The 23,920-nt window shown below is 40.2% G+C and overlaps 4 protein-coding genes across 6 annotated transcripts in view; 3 read left to right on the forward strand and 1 right to left on the reverse strand.

The window, feature by feature from the left end:
- The window catches only part of spidr (scaffold protein involved in DNA repair), a 30,050-nt gene extending 29,306 nt beyond the window's left edge, over positions 1–744 (forward strand). The window contains exon 20 of the mRNA XM_077724593.1: positions 349–744. Coding sequence (XP_077580719.1) covers positions 349–468 — 120 coding nt within the window. The 3' untranslated portion in view covers positions 469–744. The remainder of the gene's footprint in view (positions 1–348) is intronic.
- Positions 745–761: 17 nt separating this feature from the next.
- On the reverse strand, positions 762–2,130 carry cebpd (CCAAT enhancer binding protein delta). Its single transcript, XM_077724594.1, has one exon. The coding sequence runs from the start codon at positions 1,979–1,981 to the stop codon at positions 1,121–1,123; it is 861 nt and encodes a 286-aa protein (XP_077580720.1). The 5' UTR covers positions 1,982–2,130; the 3' UTR covers positions 762–1,120.
- A 1,689-nt stretch (positions 2,131–3,819) lies between these two features.
- Positions 3,820–11,543, forward strand: mcm4 (minichromosome maintenance complex component 4). Of its 3 annotated transcripts, none has more exons than XM_077724282.1 (17): positions 3,820–3,947; positions 4,571–4,645; positions 4,751–4,912; positions 4,982–5,121; positions 5,622–5,720; positions 5,881–5,976; positions 6,358–6,453; positions 6,568–6,706; positions 6,793–7,013; positions 7,091–7,211; positions 7,809–8,068; positions 8,762–9,127; positions 9,211–9,338; positions 9,413–9,620; positions 10,217–10,445; positions 11,021–11,154; positions 11,215–11,543. In XM_077724282.1, exons 2-17 carry the CDS (start codon positions 4,585–4,587, stop codon positions 11,308–11,310), a joined length of 2,556 nt encoding a protein of 851 aa, XP_077580408.1. In that variant the 5' UTR covers positions 3,820–3,947; positions 4,571–4,584; the 3' UTR covers positions 11,311–11,543. The 3 variants fall into 3 exon arrangements, with proteins under 3 accessions (XP_077580408.1, XP_077580409.1, XP_077580410.1); XM_077724283.1 differs by lacking the exon at positions 3,820–3,947 and adding an exon at positions 3,985–4,070; XM_077724284.1 differs by lacking the exon at positions 3,820–3,947 and adding an exon at positions 4,002–4,047.
- Positions 11,544–12,154: 611 nt separating this feature from the next.
- On the forward strand, positions 12,155–18,362 carry ube2v2 (ubiquitin-conjugating enzyme E2 variant 2). The gene is made up of 4 exons (XM_077724883.1): positions 12,155–12,322; positions 17,095–17,243; positions 17,368–17,493; positions 17,565–18,362. Exons 1-4 carry the CDS (start codon positions 12,307–12,309, stop codon positions 17,706–17,708), a joined length of 435 nt encoding a protein of 144 aa, XP_077581009.1. The 5' UTR covers positions 12,155–12,306; the 3' UTR covers positions 17,709–18,362.
- Positions 18,363–23,920: the final 5,558 nt, after the last annotated feature.

Below are 23,920 nucleotides of genomic sequence, written 5' to 3' on the forward strand. Positions count from 1 at the left end.
CCACTGGATTCACACTTTTAAAAAAAAATGTTTTTAATGTCATGTTTGATCGCATCAATATGAATCATAAATCCAAAAAGATTCCATTAGTTGACTTATTGCAATTTTGCATGAGAAGACAATTGTTTTGTGTTTTTCTTGAGTGTAGTTAGGTGTGATTGGTGTTTTTATTTTGAGGATATTTATATGAATTTCTTGTATTTTGGATAGGGGGTATTTACCAATGCCAGCTAATGAGGGCTATTTAGGTTTTTTTTTTTTCGTACAAATGCTGTTAGTTTACTAATAAAGGTAATTACAGCTTCAAGAATGTAGTTCCAATCATATCTTGCATTTTTGTGTTTTCAGCATCCAGAGTATGAGGTATCCAGTGTGTTGGGGAAAGAAGTGGGCCCCCTTACACTTTATGTTCGCGTGGTCACCAGGAGACCTTCACTGTGGATCAGCTTAGAAGAAATATGCCTCTGAGCTTCCTTTCTGTTTTTTTTTTTTTTGGTCGAGTGCCCCCCGTCCCCCTTTTCAAGGCCTCATGGTGACTGCATGTGGCGAGCACGCTGTAGAAGAAACCGGAAGACGAAGTGGTGTTTGTGTTAGTGGTGAGTGGCAGTTGACAGGCCTGCATGGACCAATAGCACTAAGCCTGTCAAAGCCGCCCACGTGCTCCATCCAGTGCATCTTCATTGCTTCCCTTGTCACACGTTTATTTAAAATGTAAAATAAAAAGTAGTTTTGGATGAAATTGAACTAGCCGACAAGCAGTATGCATCTTTTACAGTTGTTTTTTTTATTTTATTTTATTATTATTATTATAGAATCCATAGAATTTTCCATACAAACTTTAGAAAAGGATCATGCTCTGGCTCTTATACAAATTGTGGAATTATAAAACGTACCGTGGCAGGTATGTATAACATCATGTAAATGCAGTGGTAAAATAATTTAATAGTAGAAGAAGAGAACAATAAATCCCACGAAAAATATGGCAGCAACACATTTTCCAGTGCCATTATGGTAAGCTTAAAATACATCTGGTACAGATGGTAAAGAACAAAATTGTCTTTGAGGTATGTCTTCAAAAGGTTTGTTAGGATTTGGCAGTGTGCTGGGGGGCGACACCTGGTCACCGACACTCCACGTTGGCGCCCCCCGCATAGGAGGCGCTGGGCATCTGCTTGAAGAACTCTCGCAGACCCCCGAGCTCTCTGGTGAGCTGCTCGATTGTTTTGTGCAGTCTGTCGTTCTCGGAGCTCAACTCAAGCAGTTTTTGTTGCATCTCCATGTTGCGCATCTTGGCCTTGTCCCTGCTTTTCCGAACGGCGATGTTATTCCTCTCTCGCCGTTGTCGGTACTCCATGCTGAACCTATCCACCGCCTTCTTCGACTTCTCCCGGCCAGACTTGCGCGGTGAACCCTTAGCTGAAACAGGCTCCGGGGTGGTGGGCGGTGTCGGTTGCCCCGTGGGGAGGCTGACGGAGGTCTGTGCGCAGGTTTCAATCTGACACGGCAGCGATGAAGACACATCACTGTCGCTCCAGTCGGATTCCTGCTTGATGGCAGCCCCGAAAGGACCCTTGTTGTCCAGCAATCCTGGTTCCGATCTCCTCTCCACGACGTAGGTGTTGGGGTTAGGGCAGGTGGGGTGCAATGCCCCCTGCGCAACGTACAGCTCCGCCTTCTCCTGCTTGACCGTGTTGAAGAGGTCGAGGAAGAGTTCGTCGTTGCACAGCTCTAAGTTAGGCACCGACGTCATGGACTCGATGTACTGGCTGAAGTCGATGGCGCTCTCGTCATCGTACATAGCCGGGGCCGTCAACTCCACCATGGTGGTCGCGCCATCCTCGGCTCGGACGCTCGGTTTGCATGGCCCAACCGGCGGACCCCCGAGCTTGGCACTCTCGTAGAAGTTAGCAGGCTCCATCGCCCAACTCATGTTGCATGGTGGAGACACCCCGTGAGGATCCAAGCTGTATATGTCGCACATGAACTCTGCTGGTTGCTTCCACGCGGTATTTATTGATTCGGTTTGATGATCTAGATGCAAGGATGGACTTCCTGATCCTGGATTACTGACGGTCAGGACGCTTTATGCACGCCTTGTCAAATTGACGCTTCTGACTTGCGGCTAACTTTGGCGCACTGTTTTGTATCGTTTCGTCTTGACGTCACGCGCACCCTCCCTCTGTCGGGCCAGTCAAGTTGGGAGTTGGGTCACGTGACAACCGGTAACTTCCCATTCGAAGGGAACAGGGGGCGTGGTCTTTTTTTTACTACGACTACATGAATGGCCCTCTGAGTTGTTTACATACTGGATCATGATGAATTCTGGCCCTTGGACAGCTGATATTAATCTAACTGGGGGGTGTTGCTGCTGCTGCTGGTGGGGCCAAAAACAACCCCCCTCGATGGACCCCCACAGGAGTCCCCTCCCTGAAAGACATGTATTCATAGTTTAAAATATCTGTAATTATAACTAGTTTTACATTCCTAGAGTCGACCTATTTCTAAATCAGTGTATAAACACATTTTTTTAAATGTTCTTGGTGCTCTTTTAGTCACCTTTAATGACTGAGTTTGTTAAATACACGAAATCTGTCTCCAGCATTTGCAAAAATAAGTATAGTAAGTATTAAGACATAGCCGATGTTAAAATATACACAGAAATCGACGGAGGGCTGTGGTATAGCCACCAAACAGTCGTCTTGTAGTTGTCTTACCAAGACTGCCCTGTAATTGGCAGTATTGTGCCACAAACTATTAGAGATTATTCATTCATTTCCGAAAGGCTTATCCTCATGAAAAGTAAGTGTTTTTTCAATAATTCCGTTTGTCAAATCCTTAGTTATTATAAGTTAAAATATAATTATTTGTATAGTTATTTCCCAGTTTGGATGCCTTCTGGAAACATGCTGCCTCTCATAGGTCAGACCTGGTACTGCACAATGACGGACATCTGGTTTGGGCGTGGGGCCTTGAGATTGTCAGTGGAAATGTCATGGGTTTGGTCATCTGGCGTACATAACTGACTACAAGAACACAGAACATGGACTTACAATAGTTTTCCCTCTCGTCATGTGTGTGTGCTAGTAAAAATAAATACATAAAATCTGTGCCACCCACTTAAAACTTCAACCATTCCGAAAATGTCACATCTTTTTCTGTGCCATTTTGTTTCACTACAAATTACAACTGCCATAATACACATTCTCTTAAGTTATCAGTGTAGTGTAATGATGCATGGTACCGACTGCAGCTGAATTTTGTATGGTAATATCACCAAGACAATAGATTTAGTCAATCATGACAAACCACGTGGTGTCTTGTGCAGAGACCTGGTGTCAAATATTTAGACTTATATTTGAAGGCCCACTGCATGTTATTACAACCCCACGACTTCTAAAACTACTAATGAAAATTACACCCCCCAGTGGTCAATGAGCACATGTGCAATGTGAAACCCAAAACAAACACAGTATACTAGTAGGACTGTTTAACTATATTTTAACATCCAGATGTTACGTGTAATTAGTATTTAAATGAGCTACCACATAACATCACTGAAGAAAAAGTTGTATTAATGGATGTAAGTTTATAAGCGTGTACATTCTTGAACAGATGGATGCGGCAAAGGAAACAGGAAGTTGTATATGCTTGGACGAGACCATATGAGTTAAAAATCTTTTGAATTCCGAAATATATATATTAAATTCAATGATAACTTTTTCCAAAATATATTTTAAAAACAATGAAAAAGATAGGGGTCCTGAACCCTTATTTGACACGGATAAAGAGGAAAGCAACCCTCGGGTGTCCCCCTGGGAAGTGAAAGATAGAACCGGAAACAAAAGTTACGGTCAGGCTTTTCATTGGTCCAAAATATCCCGGGAAATTGACGTCAGAGACATTTTCGCGCCACTGCAGAAATCCCACCAACGTGTCTGCACAAAGAGGTAAGCAAGAATTGACACTTTTGCTTAACTATAACGCCATTAAACTGGCCTCGAATGTTGAATCTACCGTCGTCCAATTAAATCAACACTTTTTATTTGGGTTAGCATGAACACCGTGTTGTTGTACGTTTCTTCTTTCTTGGTAATTCTTGTACTGTTGGTAAGGGTGTTTTCAGTGCAGCCACGGGAAATGTTAGTCATGGAAACAGTTGTCAAACATCACACTTACTGGATTAATTTATTCACTGTTGTCTATCGTTAAAGTATTTTGTCGCCTTAACAAACAAAGGCAGCGAGAAAGGAGATTTTCTCAATATGATAGCATGCTGACTTTTTGTTATGAACCATAATGCATGTCTTGCATATTAAATGATTTAACTTTTTAATTATTCTTTCCACTATGATGTATGTGTGTTGTATACGCATTTCTATCCATTTTATGTTATTTCTAGCATTGGCTCGTTTTCGATAGTTTTCATTGTCTCAGAGTAACATATTAAACACTAAACTTGCCTTGATGAGCCCACCATTAACTCTTCTCAAATACAAATTCAGGTTGATGACATAAAAACATACATTGCATTTTCTTTTAACATTTATATTTATTAATAACGTCTATACAGATCCACTCTACACAATGTCCTCTCCAGCATCAACTCCTGGTCGCAAAAGAGGAAGGAATACCAACCCGTCCACACGTAAGTTGGCTGTACTTACTACTTGATGGTTATACAGTACATACATATGACGTTTCTGTATGATTTGTAGAAAGTGTACTAATGGGATTGTGTTGTAACCTGCAGCCACCAACGATGGAGTCCTCTCCTCGCCGGCATCTCAGCGGCGCAGAGCTCTCGACTCATCGGCAGGGGAGCTGATGCCCATGCCCACCTCACCCGCTACAGACATGCAGAGCCCAGCAGCCCCCCAGGACGTTTCTCTCTTCTCCAGCCCTAGGGCCTCAGGTGACTTGACGAATACAGTTTTTTTTCCAGTAGTGGTGATACATTAATTCAACCCTCTTTTTCAACCAGTCCTCCCCAACGACATTGACATGAGCTCTCCGCTGATGTATGGGACTCCTCGGAGTAGTATCCGGGGCACCCCAGCCCGCCAACGTCCTGACCTGGGTTCCGTGAGGAAGGTCCCTCAAGTAGATCTTCATTCTGAGCCGGTAAGAACCACTCAAATGTTTGATTTTATTTATTCTTCATCATTTGTTTTTGTTATTGTATTTTTTTGTCTATTAGAGAGATTGTTATTCATTGAGAGCCATACTCAGAATTTACTAGAAGTAAAAATACATGAAAACGCGTGCATTTTTAGTCATTTCACTGCCTTTAAAGTAGAAAAAGTCCTAGAATTATGTTGACAAAATTGTTACCCTGATGCTAATCAATGGAAAAACTGGAAGATTAAAGCGACTCTAGACAAAGTGTCCAGATTTTAGCTCACAGTTATGGAGAGCCATAAGTACCCATCAAAAGAGCCACATGTCGCTCCCGAGCCATAGGTTCCCTACCCCTGCTCTAGATGTTGCCAAAAAAAGGTTTTAAGATAATGTTTGCAGGGCATTGGAGAAACTGGAAAGTTGATATTAAAAGCTCTTAAATTTGACTGTAAATAAGTTGTATAAACCCTGATTTTGTATTATGTTGGTGCTTTTCTTCTTAGCCCAACGGTGAAGGAGCAGCCAGCGAACCCAACGCGGGCCAGAGGCTGGTCATCTGGGGGACTGACGTCAACGTAGGCACCTGTAAAGAGAAGTTTCAGGTATGTGATGGCAAAAGGGATGGGAGTTATTTTGCTCTTAATAGACTCAACCATTTACTTGCTACGTTCTCTCGGTCATTGAGAACCAGCAAAATCCTAGTGGGATGCAATAGTGATTCTAAATGGTAATTTTGTTCATCATCATTCACTTCTTCCACAGCGCTTTCTGCAAAGGTTTGTTGACCCTACCTGCATGGATGATGAGCACGCCGGCCTGGATCTCAACGAACCTCTCTACATGCAGAAGCTAGAGGAGGTAAGGCCTGCAATTTAAATGACTTTCATTATTGGCCCCTAGAATCTAACGCAGATATAGGCTTTTTATTTTAATGAGTGATGAGTATGTTAATACTATAGTCCTTTTTTTCTGTTTATGTTTCATATGTACTGTTAACGGATGCAGTTTTTTTTTTTTATATGTATCGTATCTTGTGCTGACCCGGCCCATCTGTCAAAATTTTAAAGTCAACGTGGCCCCCGGGTGATCTAACGGGGCCGTTTTTTGTTCATATACATCTTTCAACTTTGAGCCACAGTTGTACACATGCTATTGTGAGATATTTGCACAAAACTCATGCGGTAGGCCTAAAAACTACGTTATGTGATTTTTGATTATTTGGGTCTGGTCTATTTTCAGATCAGTGTTGTTGGTGAACCTGTTCTAAACGTCAATTGCCTTCATGTGCAATCTTTTGACGCAGAACTATATAGGCAGCTCATCTGTTACCCACAGGTTTGATTTATTTTTTTCCCCTACATTTGTGTTTTTTCCCTTTTTATTTAAATTCTCTCTTTGAGACGCTGCTGCAAATTTATGGCAACTGACATTAACAATTATGATCGTCAGGAAGTCATCCCTACCTTCGACATGGCGGTCAACGAGCTCTTCTTTGAGCATTTCCCGGACTCCAGTCTGGAATACCAGATCCAGGTTCGTCCCTACAGTGCAGTGAAGACCCGCAACATGAGGAGCCTGAACCCAGAAGGTGAGTGGGTCTCGCCTGGTGTAACACGCCACACGTTTGGGGCGCGACCGACACGGTAAACGGCGCCTTCTGTCACGGGGGAACAGATATCGACCAGCTGATCACCATCAACGGCATGGTGATCCGCACCTCGCAGCTCATACCCGAGATGCAGGAAGCCTTCTTCCAGTGCCAGGTGTGCGCCTTCAGCACGCGCGTGGAGGTGGATCGCGGGCGTATCGCCGAGCCGGCCGTGTGTCGCCACTGCAACACCACCCACAGCCTGGCGCTCATTCACAACCGCTCGACGTTCTCAGACAAGCAGATGGTGGGTTTCTGAGCGTTTTTTGTTTATGCTGTGCGTGGGCGGGGTCACGGCATCTGTCACATTCTCACCGCAAACAGATCAAGATTCAGGAGTCACCTGAAGACATGCCAGCGGGCCAGACTCCACACACCACTGTGGTGTATGCGCACAATGACCTGGTGGACAAAGTGCAGCCTGGGGATAGAATCAACATAACTGGTGAGATATAGGACCCTCCAATTAGCTGTATTAACAACATATGTCTTTTATACATTTAAAATCAGCACAGAAAGCTACTAATGTACTATGCAATTCATTGGCAAATGTAAAAACAAATAACTTTTTGCTATAATTAGAATTTTAGATATCAGTCAGTGGTTTAATTTGCAGTGATGAAATGTGCGTTAATGTGAAAAAAAGGCATTAAGATATTCTCTTTGAATCTGAACAGCAGTGAAAGCAATGACAAATATGGTTAAATATAAAACTGCTCCATTCCTTCAGGCAGATAATTGGGCCCTGCGGCGCAATGGGCGCTAGCTATCCGCATTTAAATCAGAAGAGAAGGGCGAACAAAGTAAATTCTTTACATTTGATGTTCACTTCTTTTAGCAGCATCGTTTAGAGTAGCTTGCAATCCTGCCTCATAGTTGAGGGGTGCCTTCTTGTGAGAACTAAATCTAGCTTTCCCAAAGCCTTTTTTTGTGAATGAAGTTAACAATACTAAATTTCGTCCAAATGTCTGTGTAAAATAAGCCATAAAACTCAATGGTACTTAACAATACAGTACGTGTTAACACTGTCTTATGGTTGCAGGCGTCTACCGGGCAGTGCCCATGCGTGCCAACCCTCTGCAGAGCAACGTGAAGGCTGTGTACAAAACCCACATCGATGCCATTCACTTCCGCAAGACGGACAAGAAGCGACTCCACGGCATCGACGACGAGGCGGAGCAGAAGCTTTTCACGGAAGAACGCGTGAAGATCCTCAAGGAGCTGGCGGCTAAGCCCGACGTCTATCAGCGCCTTGCCGCCGCCCTGGCGCCCAGCATCTACGAGCATGAGGACATCAAAAAGGTACGTGTCTAAAAATTGAGGGTTTTTTTGTAACTATTTTCTTTGGTATTGAACGTTGCTCAAAGGTTGGACAATAATTGATCAAATGATGCCATACAGTGCTACCGTATCATTTATAATGAAAAAAAAGAAGAAAACTGCAATCGTCATTAGATTGCTTCTTTCGGCCGGTTTCTAGTAAATCTCTTCATCTCTCTAATATATGTATACAGTACTGTATGTATTTTCTCCATTATATTAATTTTTTTCTAGTACAAACCAATGCTGGCAAGCCTTAAACATACAAATGCACTTGTATAAACCTTCAATACATTTATATAGGCCTTAGACATAAATTATAATACAAAATATATTTCTGAATCAACTTCAATTTGAACACTTTCAACTTATGAACACTTTCAACTAATGAACACTTTCAACTTATGAACACTTTCAACTTATGAACACTTTCAACTTATGAACACTTTCAACTTATGAACACTTTCAACTTATGAACACTTTCAACTCATGAACACTTTCAACTCATGAACACTTTCAACGTATGAACACTTTCAACGTATGAACACTTTCAACTCATGAACACTTTCAACTCATGAACAAGCATTCTGTATTTCATTCATCATTTCTCTTTCCAGGAACACTTTCAACTCATGAACAAGCATTCTGTATTTCATTCATCATTTCTCTTTCCAGGGGATTCTTCTGCAGCTCTTTGGTGGCACCCGGAAGGACTTCAGCCAGACGGGTCGCGGCAACTTCCGTGCCGACATCAACATCCTGTTATGTGGTGATCCGGGTACCAGCAAGTCCCAGCTACTTCAATATGTGTACAATGTGGTACCCCGTGGCCAGTACACGTCCGGGAAAGGCTCCAGCGCTGTGGGCCTGACCGCTTACGTGATGACGGACCCGGAGACGCGGCAGCTTGTACTGCAGACCGGCGCCTTGGTGCTGAGCGACAACGGCATCTGCTGCATCGATGAGTTCGACAAGATGAGTGACAGCACGCGCTCCGTGCTCCATGAAGTCATGGAGCAGCAGACGCTCTCCATCGCCAAGGTATTCACGCCAAGGGTCTCGTCAGTCGCGTGTGGGTGGAAACGGGCTCCTGGCTTCACGCATTTCCTCTCTATCGAGCGCAGGCGGGAATCATTTGCCAGCTGAACGCCCGCACCGCCGTATTGGCTGCCGCCAATCCGGTGGAATCGCAGTGGAACCCCAAAAAGACCACCATTGAGAACATCCGGCTGCCCCACACGCTGCTCTCCAGGTCAGTTCAGCTTTTGTCCAGTCACATGCTGTTTTAAAATATACTAATCTAATATGGCTTTCGCTTCCTGGCAGATTCGATCTGATTTTCCTGATGCTGGACCCTCAGGATGAGGCATATGACCGTCGTTTGGCCCACCACTTGGTGTCGTTGTACTACCAGAGTGAGGAGCAGATAGAGGAAGAGTTCCTAGACATGGCTGTGCTCAAGGATTACATTGCTTACGCACGGACCTACATTGCTCCTCGACTCAATGAGGAAGCTAGTCAGGCGCTTATTGAGGTAGGACTCTTGATAAAGCTGCCATAACTCATCACTTTGATTGTCAATGTACATGGGAACTCAAAACCAAATGACCTGCAAAGTGCAAAGGGCTATGAATGATACATAACTTTTTCAATTGGTCAATATTCTGCTTTCAACATGGAATTCAGACATTTGAATCTTTAAGTTTTCATTTTTATTTAAAATAAATCAAACATTTAAAAGGATTTTTTTCTTAACCATCTTCAATGATTACAATTGACTTTTTTTTTCCTGATTTTTCTATTGAAATATTTAAGAATTGAAAGTATTGGTATGTTGTTTTCCTTTTTTTTTATTTAAAACAAATGTAAACACGTTATTTGAAAAATATTTGCAGGCCCCAAAAATGGGTTTTGGACATTTTTTAAGATCAGTCACATATCTAAATAATAACCTATTTAAATAATTGATCTCATTTGACAATGAACAGTTATTCACTTAAACGTGGACGCTCCAAAATCTGAAACTTGTTTCCTACCATCGATGGCGTTTATTGCTTTCAATGGCTGACATCCAAAATAAGCTTCTGCTATCTGCGATGGAATTTTTAGTGGCTTTGATTTCTCCCTCAGGCCTATGTCGACATGAGGAAAATTGGCAGCGGCAGAGGAATGGTTTCCGCCTACCCCCGACAGCTAGAGTCTTTGATCCGCTTGGCTGAGGCTCACGCCAAGGTGCGCTTCTCCGAGAAGGTGGAAACTATCGACGTGGAGGAGGCCAGGAGGTTGCACAGGGAGGCCCTCAAGCAATCAGCCACTGACCCCAGGACGGGCTTCGTGGACATCTCCATCCTTACCACTGGTAAACGCTCACATCACATTGGATAACTTTATTCATCCCGTATTTGGGAAATTTCGTTGTCACTGTAGCAAGAGGGTGAGGATGCAGAAATAGGAAAGACATTTTAGACATAAATAGATAGGTTAATTAATAAATACATGAAGAAATATATAAATAACCGTATATATATATATATATATATATATATATATATATATATATATATATATATATATATATATATATATATATATATATATATATATATATATATATATATATATATATATATATATATATATATATATATATATATATATATATATACACACACACACATATATACACACATATATATATACACACACATATATATATATACACACATATATATATACACACATACATATATATATATACATATATATTATACACATACATATATAAGCAAATATATACATACACATAGATGTACATGCATGCATACGGTAGGTCCTAACATGCAGCCATTTTTTTATGCTTTTTCATTAAATCTTTTGTAACCATCCTTTACCTATAATAAGCACAATTTGAGGGAATCCATTTTCTGTTGTCAGGCATGAGCGCAACAGCCCGTAAGCGTAAAGAGGAGGTGGCCCAGGCCCTCAAGAAGCTGATCCAAGCCAAAGGCAAGATGCCCGCAATGAAGTACCAGCAGCTGCTCGAGGACCTGCGAGGGCAATCGGAAATGGTAAGCTTTATTATTCCTGGTGTCTAGTCAGGAATTAAGTCTTCTTTTTTCATTCCTCAGGCCATCACCAAGGAGTTATTCGACGAGGCACTCCGAGCGCTCGCCGACGAGGATTACCTGACGGTCACCGGAAAGACGGTGCGGCTCCTGATTTGAGATGTAACGTGACAGTGTATAGTTAGACTTAAACTATGTATTTTTTGGTCACTTGTCAAAGAATGTATCATTAAAACATCCTGTGAGTGGGTGTGACTTGAGTTTTAGTTCTTAGGGAAAAGAAAAGAAATATTTGAGCTTAAGTATGTAACAATGTAATTGCTTACTGCACCACTTAGTTATTAATGATGCTATTTTTTTGTACATAAGAAAATAAAAGCTGCTTGCCAGAGTGTTGCTCATTTTGTTTTTCGGACTCTGAAAATATAATCTTTGTTTTAGCTGGATTTGTAGTATAAAACCCTATATTTTTTTGAAAATATTTAAAACTGGATGGCCAAACTTTTCTCTGAGGGCTCCTTTCAGAAAAATACTTCTATGTACTACTTTAATTTGTTAAACACGACAATATTTAGTATATCATTACATTGTGTGTACGTATATATATTTTTTTTTTTTATATAAAATGAAATGGTAAATTTTCATTTACATGTATACTGATTGAGTCAAACTTTACAAATCAGTGACAACATAAAGTGAATAAATACACAACCAATATTGCTAAATGTATTACACTGACATGTATTTTTTAACTGAATAGTTTACTACCTAGTCTACATGTCAGATTTTGACCTCTCAACTAAAGTAGGTAAAATGGCTAGCCCCATCTAGTGTTAAAAGTGAGAACTGCAATAGAATATGGACTGTACTCTAGCTTTTTGTATGTGGCCATTTTCAATGATATCCTTGTCACTTGCTGCAGGGCAAATTTTTAGCCTGCGAGCCTCAGGTTTGTCACACCTGATACATATATGGTTGTGAGCAAAGCCGGCAGTTGCTCTGACGTGGTTTGGAACAGAATACGCCAAACCTGTTCAGCAAGGAGGACGAGAGAAAGGAAGAAGAAAGAGGGAGTGTCACTGGTGTCGCTCGCTTCCCCACCGCGCCGTGACGTGACGTCACACTTCTCTGCGCTTCTGGATTCTGCTGAAGAAGATGGCGGCCTCCTCAGGTTTGTGTGCCAAACAAACTAGCATTTAGCGGTCTTACATATATAAAAATCGTGAACGATTCATCCCTAACCCTTCTGTAACTCCGCTCCGACACTTACGAGCAAATTATTTCAAAGGAAAAGAAAGAAATCAAGATCCCGCAGTGAGGAGAAGCGCCATATAATGCGTGCGACGCTAGTGTGATGCTAACAGAAGCCGAGGCGTTGGGACAAGACGGAAAAGCTCGTGAATACAACTCGTTTATAGATACACCGGCTGTGACTTGTTTTAAAGTTGTCATTTATCCGTAAAAGAAACTATGTAAGAGATAACGAATGATTTCTCAAGATTCAATGGATGAAGTTCATATTCTGGCCGAGTGGTTATCACTCCATTTACTGCTACCTCAGACTAGCCTGGCCGCATTAATAAAGCGAGCGTGGTTTTTCATTATTTGGAACAATGTGCAGATCATATTCATCGTGTTTAGTGGTCAGACGGTTAGATCATCATTTTATGTCGTCTGGATTTTAACATTGTCAAGTGACCTGAACGACAAAACTCGCGATATTAATTTTGTGGCATTTCATTCCTCCCAAAAAAAATCGAGTCAAAATACTCCCCTTCGCCTTTGCGTTCAAATGTATTTAAAATAAGCATCGTCATCGTTTTGCCGTGCAATATTTTAGCTAATTGTGTTTTATTCGCAGTCCTTTCACCGAGGATGTCCCAAGAGTTGCTCATTCTGAAAGAATAACGTCATTTACAAAACGATCATTTTTCCTTTTGGATGCAAAAGACAACATATTTAAATAGTTTTCGGACCACGGGTTTATATTTAGCATCACCAGGTGTTGTATTTCTTTTACATTCAAGAACATAGGTTGAAAATAGCAACGGGGTACGCCCAAAATATAACAGAGCTGTGACGTGTTGTAGTTTGTCTATACTAGGGTTGGCCAATCCTGGTTGCAGGTTTTTCATCCAACCGATCCAGCACAGACAATTTAACCAATTATATTTGATGTACCTGACTGCAATACATTGATTCTATCCGGTGTAAAGGTTTCCTTTTATGGTTTTGAACTTAAACCTGCACCCACTGCGACCCTTTGTATAATTGTAGTCAAGTAATTATACTGGAAATATCTGGGTGGCACCCACTTGTTTGGCTTGAATGTTAACTAGTGTGTATGTGTAAAGTTTTTGTAAATTGAATATTTTCTCTTTTCTATCAAGGACAAATTATTGAAGGGGCAATATTAGGGACGACCTTAAATGTCTCCAAGACAGTTAAAATTGCCTCCATGCTTTCATTTCTAAAATATTGCAGGTGTGATCTCATTTTGATATGACAATAATATATTTAATTTTTTTTTCTCCTGACACTCATTCTATTTACAAATTTTTAATAGTTTCTGACTAATGTATTATGATGCCATTCCAGTGATTAATCCATTAATCTCTTTGCTGACGTTTCAAATTTTAAAAAGACAAGTGGTTCAGAAAATGAATGAATTAAAGAATAAAATAGTGTGTTTAAAGTGTTTACCCCTTAAATTCCAGCTAGAGCCGGTGACCAATCAGCCTATTGCAAACCTATTTGTGACCACGCCCTTGTCAACGAACTGGAAACTAGCTGGTTTGTCAATAATTTCTAAGTACAAGTACTAAGAACAAGAAACTGAGACGTTCCTTTCACCGTTGACGCCCTCGAGACAGATCGAACTCAAACTGTCTGAGATTGCTGGCATTGCAAGATGTGGCTTGTTGCATTTTTGTGTATATATGTGCACACATTGCTTTTATGTAGGTGCAATACAAGTACAATGAGTAACGCTACATAATCAGGGTGGGTTATTTTGAAATTTGCTGGTACATTTTGGTGGAAAAGTATCCGTTTTAGATCCGGTGATCAACAAAGAATGATGTTCTAGCACCTTGGAGATGTGTTGAAACCAATTACAATATTAATATGGGAATTGAGGAATTTTTGGGCATCCAAACCACTTTGGAGTGGGAGACTTGTATATCAATGAGGTTTGTTTTCCACTGCTGATTGTTCAGCTGGTATTTTGTTTTGCGACCAGTACATTTTAAAAGATGCAAGACGCTTGGGAGTAGATCTGCCATGAATAAAAACTGAAGTTCATCTTTTATTCTGAATAATATGCTATGCGATTGGAGACCATACATAAAATAGATAAACCATTGTTGGTGAATAAACACGCTTAAGGGCTTGTAAGAAAATGATTCCTCTATAAATACATTATTCATAAATTATTATAATTCATAAATTATTTGCTACTGAAGAATAGAGCTATTAATCCCACACAGAAGGCAAAAGGTGAAAAGTAACATCAAATCTCAAATTGTAACAAAAAGTAACATTCAAGCAAGTTAGGATTTAACAATGCACCCCTTTAGTGTACTTCTGCATATTAATTATTTTATTTTTCCATAAACTAAATAAAACCATCATTGAGGCATTGTGAATCAAATGTGAAACAAAAACAACAATAACTGTCTGCCCTTATGAACAATTTTAGACACTGCTCAAGGGTAACAACTTGGCCAACTATGCTATAAAATGTGAACAGGCGTCAATGTCTGTGTGTCAATTTGCTCTGTTGCCTTTAGGACAACATGCATTTAAGTACATTATTTTTGTAAAGGCACCCATAATTGCATGTTGTCCAGAATTGGATGACAATCCAAGTCATTCTGCTAGTCTTGCTTTTTATGAGTATGGGTTAGAAAATGAATGGCATAGTTGTGTTTTATCCACTTTTTCAATTCATTTGTTTTCTCGGTGTTTGTGATTTCTTTTCATTCTCCTCTGCTGTAAAATAGTAAGGGTGGACATCTATGATGATCAGGAATTGATTGTCTTTGAGTGCTGGCTACTTTTTACGTCTGCATCATGTATTACGGGGTGAGAGAATGTCAGACCGCTGTTTTTGTGCGCAAGTTTCTTAAGGATGTACTGAGCACTTCTTCCTGTGACACTTGGATTCACTGCCTTTGCAGTGCTGTTATTAACCGGGCTGCTGTTATCACATCAGCCAGAAACAGAAAGGCCGTTACTTTTAATCATTAGTATAAGAAAATCAGCAGTCACGGTGAGTCCTGTGGCGTAACTCTCAGCAGATGGCTGATTATCGAGCATATCCACAATAAAGCATTTTTATCTCTATGGCTTAAGATGCTGTGCAAACTAATTCATCGATTGATTGTCAATTAATTTTGACGTGAACCTGTTGAGGCATAATTGAGTCGTAAACATGATTGTGGAGGTATCCTACTCACCCCGTGACAATCGTTTATAAGCAATGAATCAATCCTATATGGTAAAATGTCCCTGTTTTTACTATTGACGCTGAGTCAAATTTTTGGCGTGTACCGTCTATCACTTAACAACGCCAAGGATGCAGTAAAATCAGAAGTATATTAAATCTTCTCATAGAAACACTTGTCGGCCATTAATATGAAGTACGGTCTGAAATGAATGTCATTTTGTCCTTTGAGAAGTTTTTTTTAATCTACATATTTTGTAACTCCAAGAATACAAATACAAATAGGTTTTGCCCTCCGATGGAAATCAGAATATCGTATCATGTTATTTATTTGGAAATCCTACATTAAGTATCAGTGGAATCTTGAATCCTTGCCTTGAATACCTTCTCCCCTTAACAACTGAATTTTGACGGGTAATTGTTGTCAATCCAGCCTAACAAGTTTTTCTGACTTTACCTCGCTGTTGAAGGGCTGGTAAAATGAGGCAAAGGTCTTCTTAAAGGTCTCTAACAACATGGAATGTCATGTTGTTTGTCATTTTTCAGTCGCTCGACCAAGTCATCGGTCAAGTAGCATGTTTATTCTTTAATTTTTTTTTTAAGTATCAGTATGGACTTCATTTTGTCACTGTAGAATTTTAAGAATGTTGATAGACAGACAGCCTTGGGGTTTGCCATCTTCCAAAGTACACCGTACCAATACTAGATTGAACCAGGCTTGTAATTTGTTTGAAATTAGCAGGCAATCAGTTTATGGAATAACCTGCCGCGACTGGAAGATGGATAAATGGCCTATTTCATGAATTTTCCGCTTTCTAGTCCTCAATTTAGCTTAGGCTTTTGCAAATAATGAGATAGGTGCTTAGCGCCATGTCACTGTGCACCTGCGGTTCCTAAAGATTTTAACTTCTTTTTATTAGACTGTGCATTGACGCTCTCGTTGAAGTTTATTGTAAAAAATTCAAACACAAAAAAAGCGTCATACCTAAAAATCATCATTTTTATGATGACACAATGCATCCTGATCAGTCACCTAAACTTTACATACCATTATACATCTTCAAATAGACAATATTTATGAATAGAGGAGCAAATACAGGTATCTAGTACAGACCTTTTTTTTTAAATCATTATTGTCTCTCTGGTGATGGAATAATCAGATATTTGGTTTGTAATTCCTTTCTAAATGCATTCCATTATCCACCAACTATTGAGCTTTTGTCTATTATTCATTTATTAAATGTAAACAACAATAAAGCAATATTACATGAAATTGACAGATTAGTCACACTGTGCTGCAAATTATTTTTTTTTCACAATAGATTAAATTGATGGTTATTTTTATCCCCAAGTGATTACAAATTTGTTAATGGTTTGGACCATGGCGTGTCTGAACTGGAAAATGTAAGGGGGGAAAAACAGCATTGTTTGTGTCTCCTGTTGACTGACAGCTGCTTTTGAATGACGATTTTTTTCCCAATATTGTGTTGTTTCAGGAGTTAAAGTCCCACGCAATTTCCGCTTGTTGGAGGAGCTGGAGGAGGGGCAAAAAGGCGAAGGCGATGGCACGGTCAGCTGGGGTTTGGAGGACGACGAGGACATGACTCTCACACAGTGGACCGGCATGATCATCGGTCCAGCCAGAGTAAGAAGTTTTACTTAGATTGCAAGATGTGCAAAGATTTAACACGTTCTAATCGCAGACGTTTCCATTCAGGTGATTTTCGATACAATTTTAAAGTCATTTTTTTACTCTGCCATTTTCTCAGACCAATTACGAGAACAGAATATATAGCCTGAAAGTGGAATGCGGACCCAGATACCCAGAAACGGCCCCGACTGTTAGATTTGTAACAAAGATCACCATGAATGGGATAAATAATTCCAACGGAACGGTAAGCACACTTTTATTCCGTTTTCATATACTGATTTTCTTGCTGTCAACACTTTGTGTTTGTCAACACAGGTGGACTCACGGAGCATACCGATATTAGCAAAATGGCAGAATTCTTATAGCATTAAAATTGTCCTTCAAGAGTTAAGGCGTCTAATGGTGTCCAAAGAAAATATGAAGCTTCCGCAGCCACCAGAAGGACAAACCTACAGTTAATCAATCACCATGGATTGTTTTTTTTGACCCTCTGTCTTAAAAAGCCTATGTAGAAATATCATGCCAACAAAAAAAGAAACAACAAGGAAACAAAATAAAATATTGCACATCAACAGTATCGTCCATGCAAGATCAGGATTGGACACTCGTATTATGGCTAAATGCAACAACAAAAAATGCCCCTACACCTTAGCATAAAAGATCCCAACAAGAGCAGTTAAGGAAGTGTCTAATTTTTGTTAAAGCTGTACCAGCAAACCTCCTGCTTTCTGTGATCTCAGTCACAGAAAACTGATGGTATTGTATGTACACCAGGGCCTGGTGAAGACACTTTGTCCCCTTCCCGTTCTTTTTTCCACATTCAACATGCCGATGGTTCCAAACAACTGTGACTGTAGTCTCCAAGTAGTGCCACGAGGCAAAAGTTTTTGTTTTTCTTTTCTTTAATGAATATATAAATATATATTACGTATTTGACACAATACCAATGTTTCTGTTCTCGGGCTCTTTCTTTCTCTCTCTCTCTGACATGTAACAGACGTTGAAGCCCGTTCTGTTCCGGAAATAAGCAAACGTGCATTTGACTTCTAGTGAAAATGGCAGGTGTATAAACTTGTGATTTTACTCCAATTAAAAATCACTGCGAAAACCCAACACAGTCCCAAATGTTTTTTTTTTTTAACTCCTTTGCCTTCATTTTTTTGGTTGAACGTTCAGAAGGTAACGGTTGGCGTGTCTGCATCGCAGTAAGAGGTTCCGGATTTGAACTTTAACTGTATTAGGGTTGTTGTTCTATGACTTTTTCACAGATTCCTAAAATACGAATAGCTCTAAATATATAATATTCGTAACTGTGAATGTATTAAAATGTTTTGTCAAGTAATCTCAATTTTCACAGCCCTAATATGTAGAATGTCTTGTCCTTACAGTTTTGGCCACAAGATGGCAAAAGCCTACTGCTGACATGTAAGTAAAACACTCAGTATAAAGCATTTTTTTAGTTTTTATTGAAATCTAATCAGATCTCTTTTATTAAATTACACGTGTTGTTTACCTAAGCCTGTATAAGTCTGCATTAATTATTTAATGAGTTTTACAAGCATTTTCCCAGGAATTCTAAGTTTTTTCTTCTTCTAAAAGCACATCAAACTGACTTTATTGTGCACATTCACAGTTGCAGCCAGTTTGGTCTTTTTAAAATGTCACTTTACCTCACTTTACCCCAAAAATAATAAAAACTGACTTAACACATCCTTGTAAGCAACACTGCCAAATCCTTTTCCAGACAGATCTCTTTCTCTGGGTGCATTTTGCAGTCATAACAGTAGATTCAACCTTTATACCAGGGGTGGACAAACCGGTCCTCCAAGGCCGCTGGGGTCCAGGTTTTTGTTCCAACCGATTCTGCACAAACATTTTGACCAATGAGATTTTTGCAGAAAACACAAAGCACCTGTCTGCAATTTACTGATTGCACTCACAACCAGCTAATCCTTTCCTATCACTAAGAAACTTCAATACAATTGTAAACTGGAAGGATTTGAGTTGTTCTTTCTGTGAGAAGATCGGGTCCTTTTTTCAGATTTGGGGCAGAATTTGAAGCAATCAAGGAATAACTTGACAGATATTGGTGAAAAACTGTCCTCTTTGTGAGTTGGAACCCTGTGACAAAGCTCTGCTTTCGACAATCCACCAAAAAGTAAGTCTATCTTTTTTTCCATTAAGTCGATATTGGGGGAAAAAGGTCTGAGTCTGAAGAAGGCCTTATTGACTGCTATAAATGTCATGTACTGTATCATTTACCATTGACAAAATCACCTATTTGTGTATATTTTATCGACTATTGACCACATATCTTAACTCATTTTTGTTGTACATCTACCAAATAATGGCATACATTTCCCCTGTCAAGGGTAGGAATGCTCTATGGCCCTTTAAGCTGAAACTGTTTTAAAGTCAAAACATCAGTAAACCTGTTATAGTGAATTAAAATGTAAAATGACTTTCTGACTAGACTATTATCCTTGGGCTGTAATGACGATTCCATCAAAGGAGTCTTTTTGCCTAGACCCCTGCCCTCTTAACCTGTAATTTCAACTGCATAACTCTAGATTGTGCTCTGCCTTCAGCTATGCAGTGAAGTGGTGTTTGCGTGCTGCCCACAAGTTGCTTCATTGCACATTGTCATGTTGAAGTATAGTGACATGTTTAAGAATTATGCTGCAGGAGGATGCTATGTTGTGTAAGTTGTTTTATCTTGTGCGTACTTCCTTTGTTTTGCTGTGTGTGTATGTGTGTGGTAGTGTGTGTGTGTACACGTGGGTGTCAAGTGAGTCATTGTTTTGATGCAGAGGGTGACCTCGCTCCCCCTCGTGGTACTTGCAAAGGCAAGGTTTTGACTTTGGCGAACACGCATCGAGATTCTGGACGATGACTCTTTATCCTTTTCACTTGATTTGTTTATAATTCCTTTTGCCACAGTGTTCGAGAAAGTCATGAATATGAAATCACAAGTTGTCTGTTCACCCAGCTTAGTCACCCCATACCCTCAGATAATATATAAAAGCGAGCCTCCTGGGTAGCACAAATCCATCACTTTTATTCATGCCTTCATGTTTTAAAGAAAGCAGTGAATATTTCCTCCAGGCCCAACACTCGCTTTCTTTGCTTCAAACTTTCGCACCCGCACAAAGGCAACAATCTATATCAGCTTCTGCATCAATAGATGATGTGCCCCCAATTAATCTCAGAGTCCACACCTTCGACACCTGTCAGAGGAAAAAAAAACTTGCATGTCAAGCCAACAAAAAAAAAAAAACAGTCTTCATACTTGTAATGGAATCCATGAATATGACTGACACAAAAGTGTTCTGAAAAAAAATCCAACAATGTCATTAACTCAGACTTTTGTCCCATTTTTTTCTGCCTAAAATGCAAATCCATAATTGTTTGTGGCAGAATGACTGTCTCCCTTCCTTTCCTAATATTTTCGTAACAGTATATCTTGCTTGAAAATCCAAGATCAATGTTTTGTCTTGGTTTATGACTAGAAAAAAGTCAACGTCTGTAAGAGGGTGCATTTCGAAGGGGAGTTGTTTAGTGCTGTAAGATGGGAGGGAATGCCAGCAGTAGTAGAAAGAGTCATGCATTTCGTCTGCAGACTGTCGGAGTGCTAACCTTTCACCCTTTGGGGTCAAAAGGTCGTCCTCCTTGTTTGTGTTGATACTGTAAAAAGCCTTTCTTTTCTTTCTTGCATTTCTGTTTACACACTGAAGAATGTGCCCTATTCAACTTGGTTGGGTTCGAGTGCCAGGCAGTGCAAAGTAGCTTCCGCTAGAACGTCAGAAAGATGGTCTCGAGACACTTTTAATATGGAATTTGTGCCTCGATATGAAGCAGATACCTTTAGGTGGGTACTGGGCAAAGGTAAATTGGAAAAATTGGGGCTGTAGTGTGCCATTTTTTCATTTATTTTCCTTATGAAAACATAGCATGACAATATCGATGATTGTGTGTTGCGTTGACGTTTGTCTTTATCTCAAGCAAAGCCACTAACTCAGATATCAAGGATAAAGAAAAATAACATTCATGAAAATAACGTTCTGTTACCTAGCAACCAGTCCCAAACTCCCTTTTAAAAGAATGTTTCAAATTTAGTTTGAGCTCAGTGAAAATAAAAATTAAAAAAAACGATGACAACTTCTGATCGAGACTGTTTATCAATGTATTGTCAGCAAGTCCTTTTTTTAAATGATAGATTCATCTAAGTTGTCAAAACATCAACACAACACTAAATGGACAATTGTGTTTTCAATTTAAAAAATATATATATTAGTAACTGGAGATTTGATGAAACGTTTTGGCCCTCAACAATATTTATGTAAGCTGATGGTTAAAGTAAAGTCAGATGAATTTTTATTGTACTTTTAAATAATGCATTTTATAAGCAATTATCTGCTACTTTGCAGTCATCTTTAGCTATGTGTTTAAATAGAACGTGCACCCAATAAAACAGAGTATACTACTCGATAGAGCAAACTTAGATACTCATGAATTATTAAGAGTGATCGTGGCACATGTGCTTATAGCAGTGTTTACTGAAAGTAATTATCCAAGTGGATGGCGTAATGTTGGCAAACTGTGTGTCTGGTGAGTGTTGAAGTGCTGTGTTTACAGTTAGATCAATGAACACTTTTTATGATCATAGGCAAAAAACACCCAGATTGGAAGCATATGTCCGCACTCTTAGGAGAGTTGTAATTTCAGTGGTAACATCTTACTTGGTTGTCAGGCTCATCAAAAAGTAGAAATTGTCCATGAGCGTAAATATGAGTCCGTTGACATTAAAATAAAACATTAAAGAGTAAGTGAGTTATCACAGCAATTGTTATAATAACAATGTTACAATTGTAGGTAAATTCCTGGGTTCGAATCCATGTCGGTACACTTGTGTGGAGTTTGCATGTCATGCGTGGGTATTCTCTGGGTACTATGCTTTTCTCCCACATTCCAAAAACATGCATGGTAGTCTGATTGGACACTCTAAATTGCCCCTTGGTATGAGTTTGAATGGTTGTCCATCTCCTTGTGCCCTGCGATTGGTTGGCCACCAATTCAGGGTGTTGTCCCCCGCCTCTGACCCAAAGTCAGCTAGGATGGGCTCCAGCACCCCCCACGACTCTTGTGAGGATGAAGCGGTTCAGAAAATGAATGACTGAATAATTGTAGATAGATAACAGAAATAAAAATCAATGATAGACATTGGCTAATTTGAGTCATTAACTCTAACATCACTACCACTTCCTCTGTGTGGCTCCAGTTTCTTATCTAGGTCTACAGTGTCTTTTGTGTCTTATTAATGTGTGTCTTAGAAATAAGGTATATAAACATACGTTGTTGTTCAGGACGCACAAAACTGGCTAGAATGATTAACTGCCTTTGCGTCTTTGTCACGTGTTCACCCAAGAATAGGCTTTTTGATGACAAGTCATGTTTAATGTGTAATGCCAGAAGTAGTATTTGCAAAACGCAGTAAACTGCCGTGATCACAAACGGGCCACTAAGGAGTCGTTGTGTCAGTCAACAACGGGCCAATAGAAATGACGTCCTTCGGCCATAAGAGGTGTCAGACAGTTTCCAAACATCTATAAAGAGAAATGCACCATAGCACAATAGCTGGAAAGCAGAGGAGTGCGTTGGCGCTTTCCTCTTGTCAGGCGCTCGGGTTCTTTTGTGCAAGGACTTCCGTCCTGTGAAAGCCCCCGATGGCCGGCCGGCGGATTTTCCACCTGCTCGTCGGCGTGTAGAATCTGCGGCTAAGGCGAGCCACTGAACCCCCCCGAGCCCCTTCCCTCGTTCGACTGGCGCCAGTGCCGTCCTTGATTATTTGTCTTAACAGTTCATTTAGCGCCGCCGCCAACACGTGCGCCAAAGCTGCCTTCACTTGCTCATGCTTCACCGACAAATGGGACTTTTATGAGTTCCTTTTCACAGGGACCCTTTCCCTACCTCCCACATACCCACTAATACTACTCTACTATTGTACTTTGGAATACTGCGACTTGTGATATGATTGTGGACCCAAAAGTCTTCCCTTCCACACATTTTTTTGTAGCCTCCACTTGCTGATTTCTTGCTGTAATCTCTTCCACATCTTGCCTGCAAGAGTTATTTGTGGCCCACTCAGTCTTGTTTGCATTATGAGGATACATTTCATGACAAATTTAATGACCGCAAAATGGGCGCCACCGCTAAACGCAAGAATGTAAATGCGCACTGCCCGTGTTTCCACAAAGCACAATATTAATGCAGCTATAAATCTTATGGTACAACATCTAATGCAGTTTATCATGGCTTACTTTTCCCTTACTCATAGTTGGCCTTGAAAGGGAATATTTGCCAATGTTAAGTAACAAAAGCTAACTCATCTTTGTAAAGGACCCGAAAGGCTTATTTTACAGATAATGCCAGGTGTCAAAATCAATAACAGTTATCGAAACATTGTTATTGTTGAGTAGAACATTCAATTTGAACCAAAAGAGAAGCCAAACTAGGGCCAATGAAAATGAGTGTGCGGCGTTGGGCTGCGGTTGTGGCTTCCTCCTGCTGAGCGGCCAGTTTTTTTCCGTTTTTTTTTCACGTGGCCACTTGAAAATGTGTCTTGGCGAGCGCGGGAGACGACGCGCCGGTTTGTTCTGCAGACAGGCGAGTAG

This window comes from Stigmatopora nigra, chromosome 9 (genome assembly GCF_051989575.1).
Source record: "Stigmatopora nigra isolate UIUO_SnigA chromosome 9, RoL_Snig_1.1, whole genome shotgun sequence".
In the NCBI taxonomy this organism is placed as follows: Eukaryota; Metazoa; Chordata; class Actinopteri; order Syngnathiformes; family Syngnathidae; genus Stigmatopora; species Stigmatopora nigra.

What these genes read in the sequence shown, in the direction of transcription:
- cebpd (XM_077724594.1), bottom strand. Translation starts at nt 1,981, where the DNA reads ATGTGCGACATATACAGCTTGGATCCTCACGGGGTGTCTCCACCATGC.
- mcm4 (XM_077724282.1), top strand. Translation starts at nt 4,585, where the DNA reads ATGTCCTCTCCAGCATCAACTCCTGGTCGCAAAAGAGGAAGGAATACC. An exon ending in CGTTCTCAGACAAGCAGATG is followed by an intron (nt 7,014 to 7,090) that starts GTGGGTTTCTGA and finishes CACCGCAAACAG; the next exon opens with ATCAAGATTCAGGAGTCACC. An exon ending in AGCATGAGGACATCAAAAAG is followed by an intron (nt 8,069 to 8,761) that starts GTACGTGTCTAA and finishes TTCTCTTTCCAG; the next exon opens with GGGATTCTTCTGCAGCTCTT.
- ube2v2 (XM_077724883.1), top strand. An exon ending in TGATCATCGGTCCAGCCAGA is followed by an intron (nt 17,244 to 17,367) that starts GTAAGAAGTTTT and finishes CCATTTTCTCAG; the next exon opens with ACCAATTACGAGAACAGAAT. An exon ending in TAAATAATTCCAACGGAACG is followed by an intron (nt 17,494 to 17,564) that starts GTAAGCACACTT and finishes TTGTCAACACAG; the next exon opens with GTGGACTCACGGAGCATACC.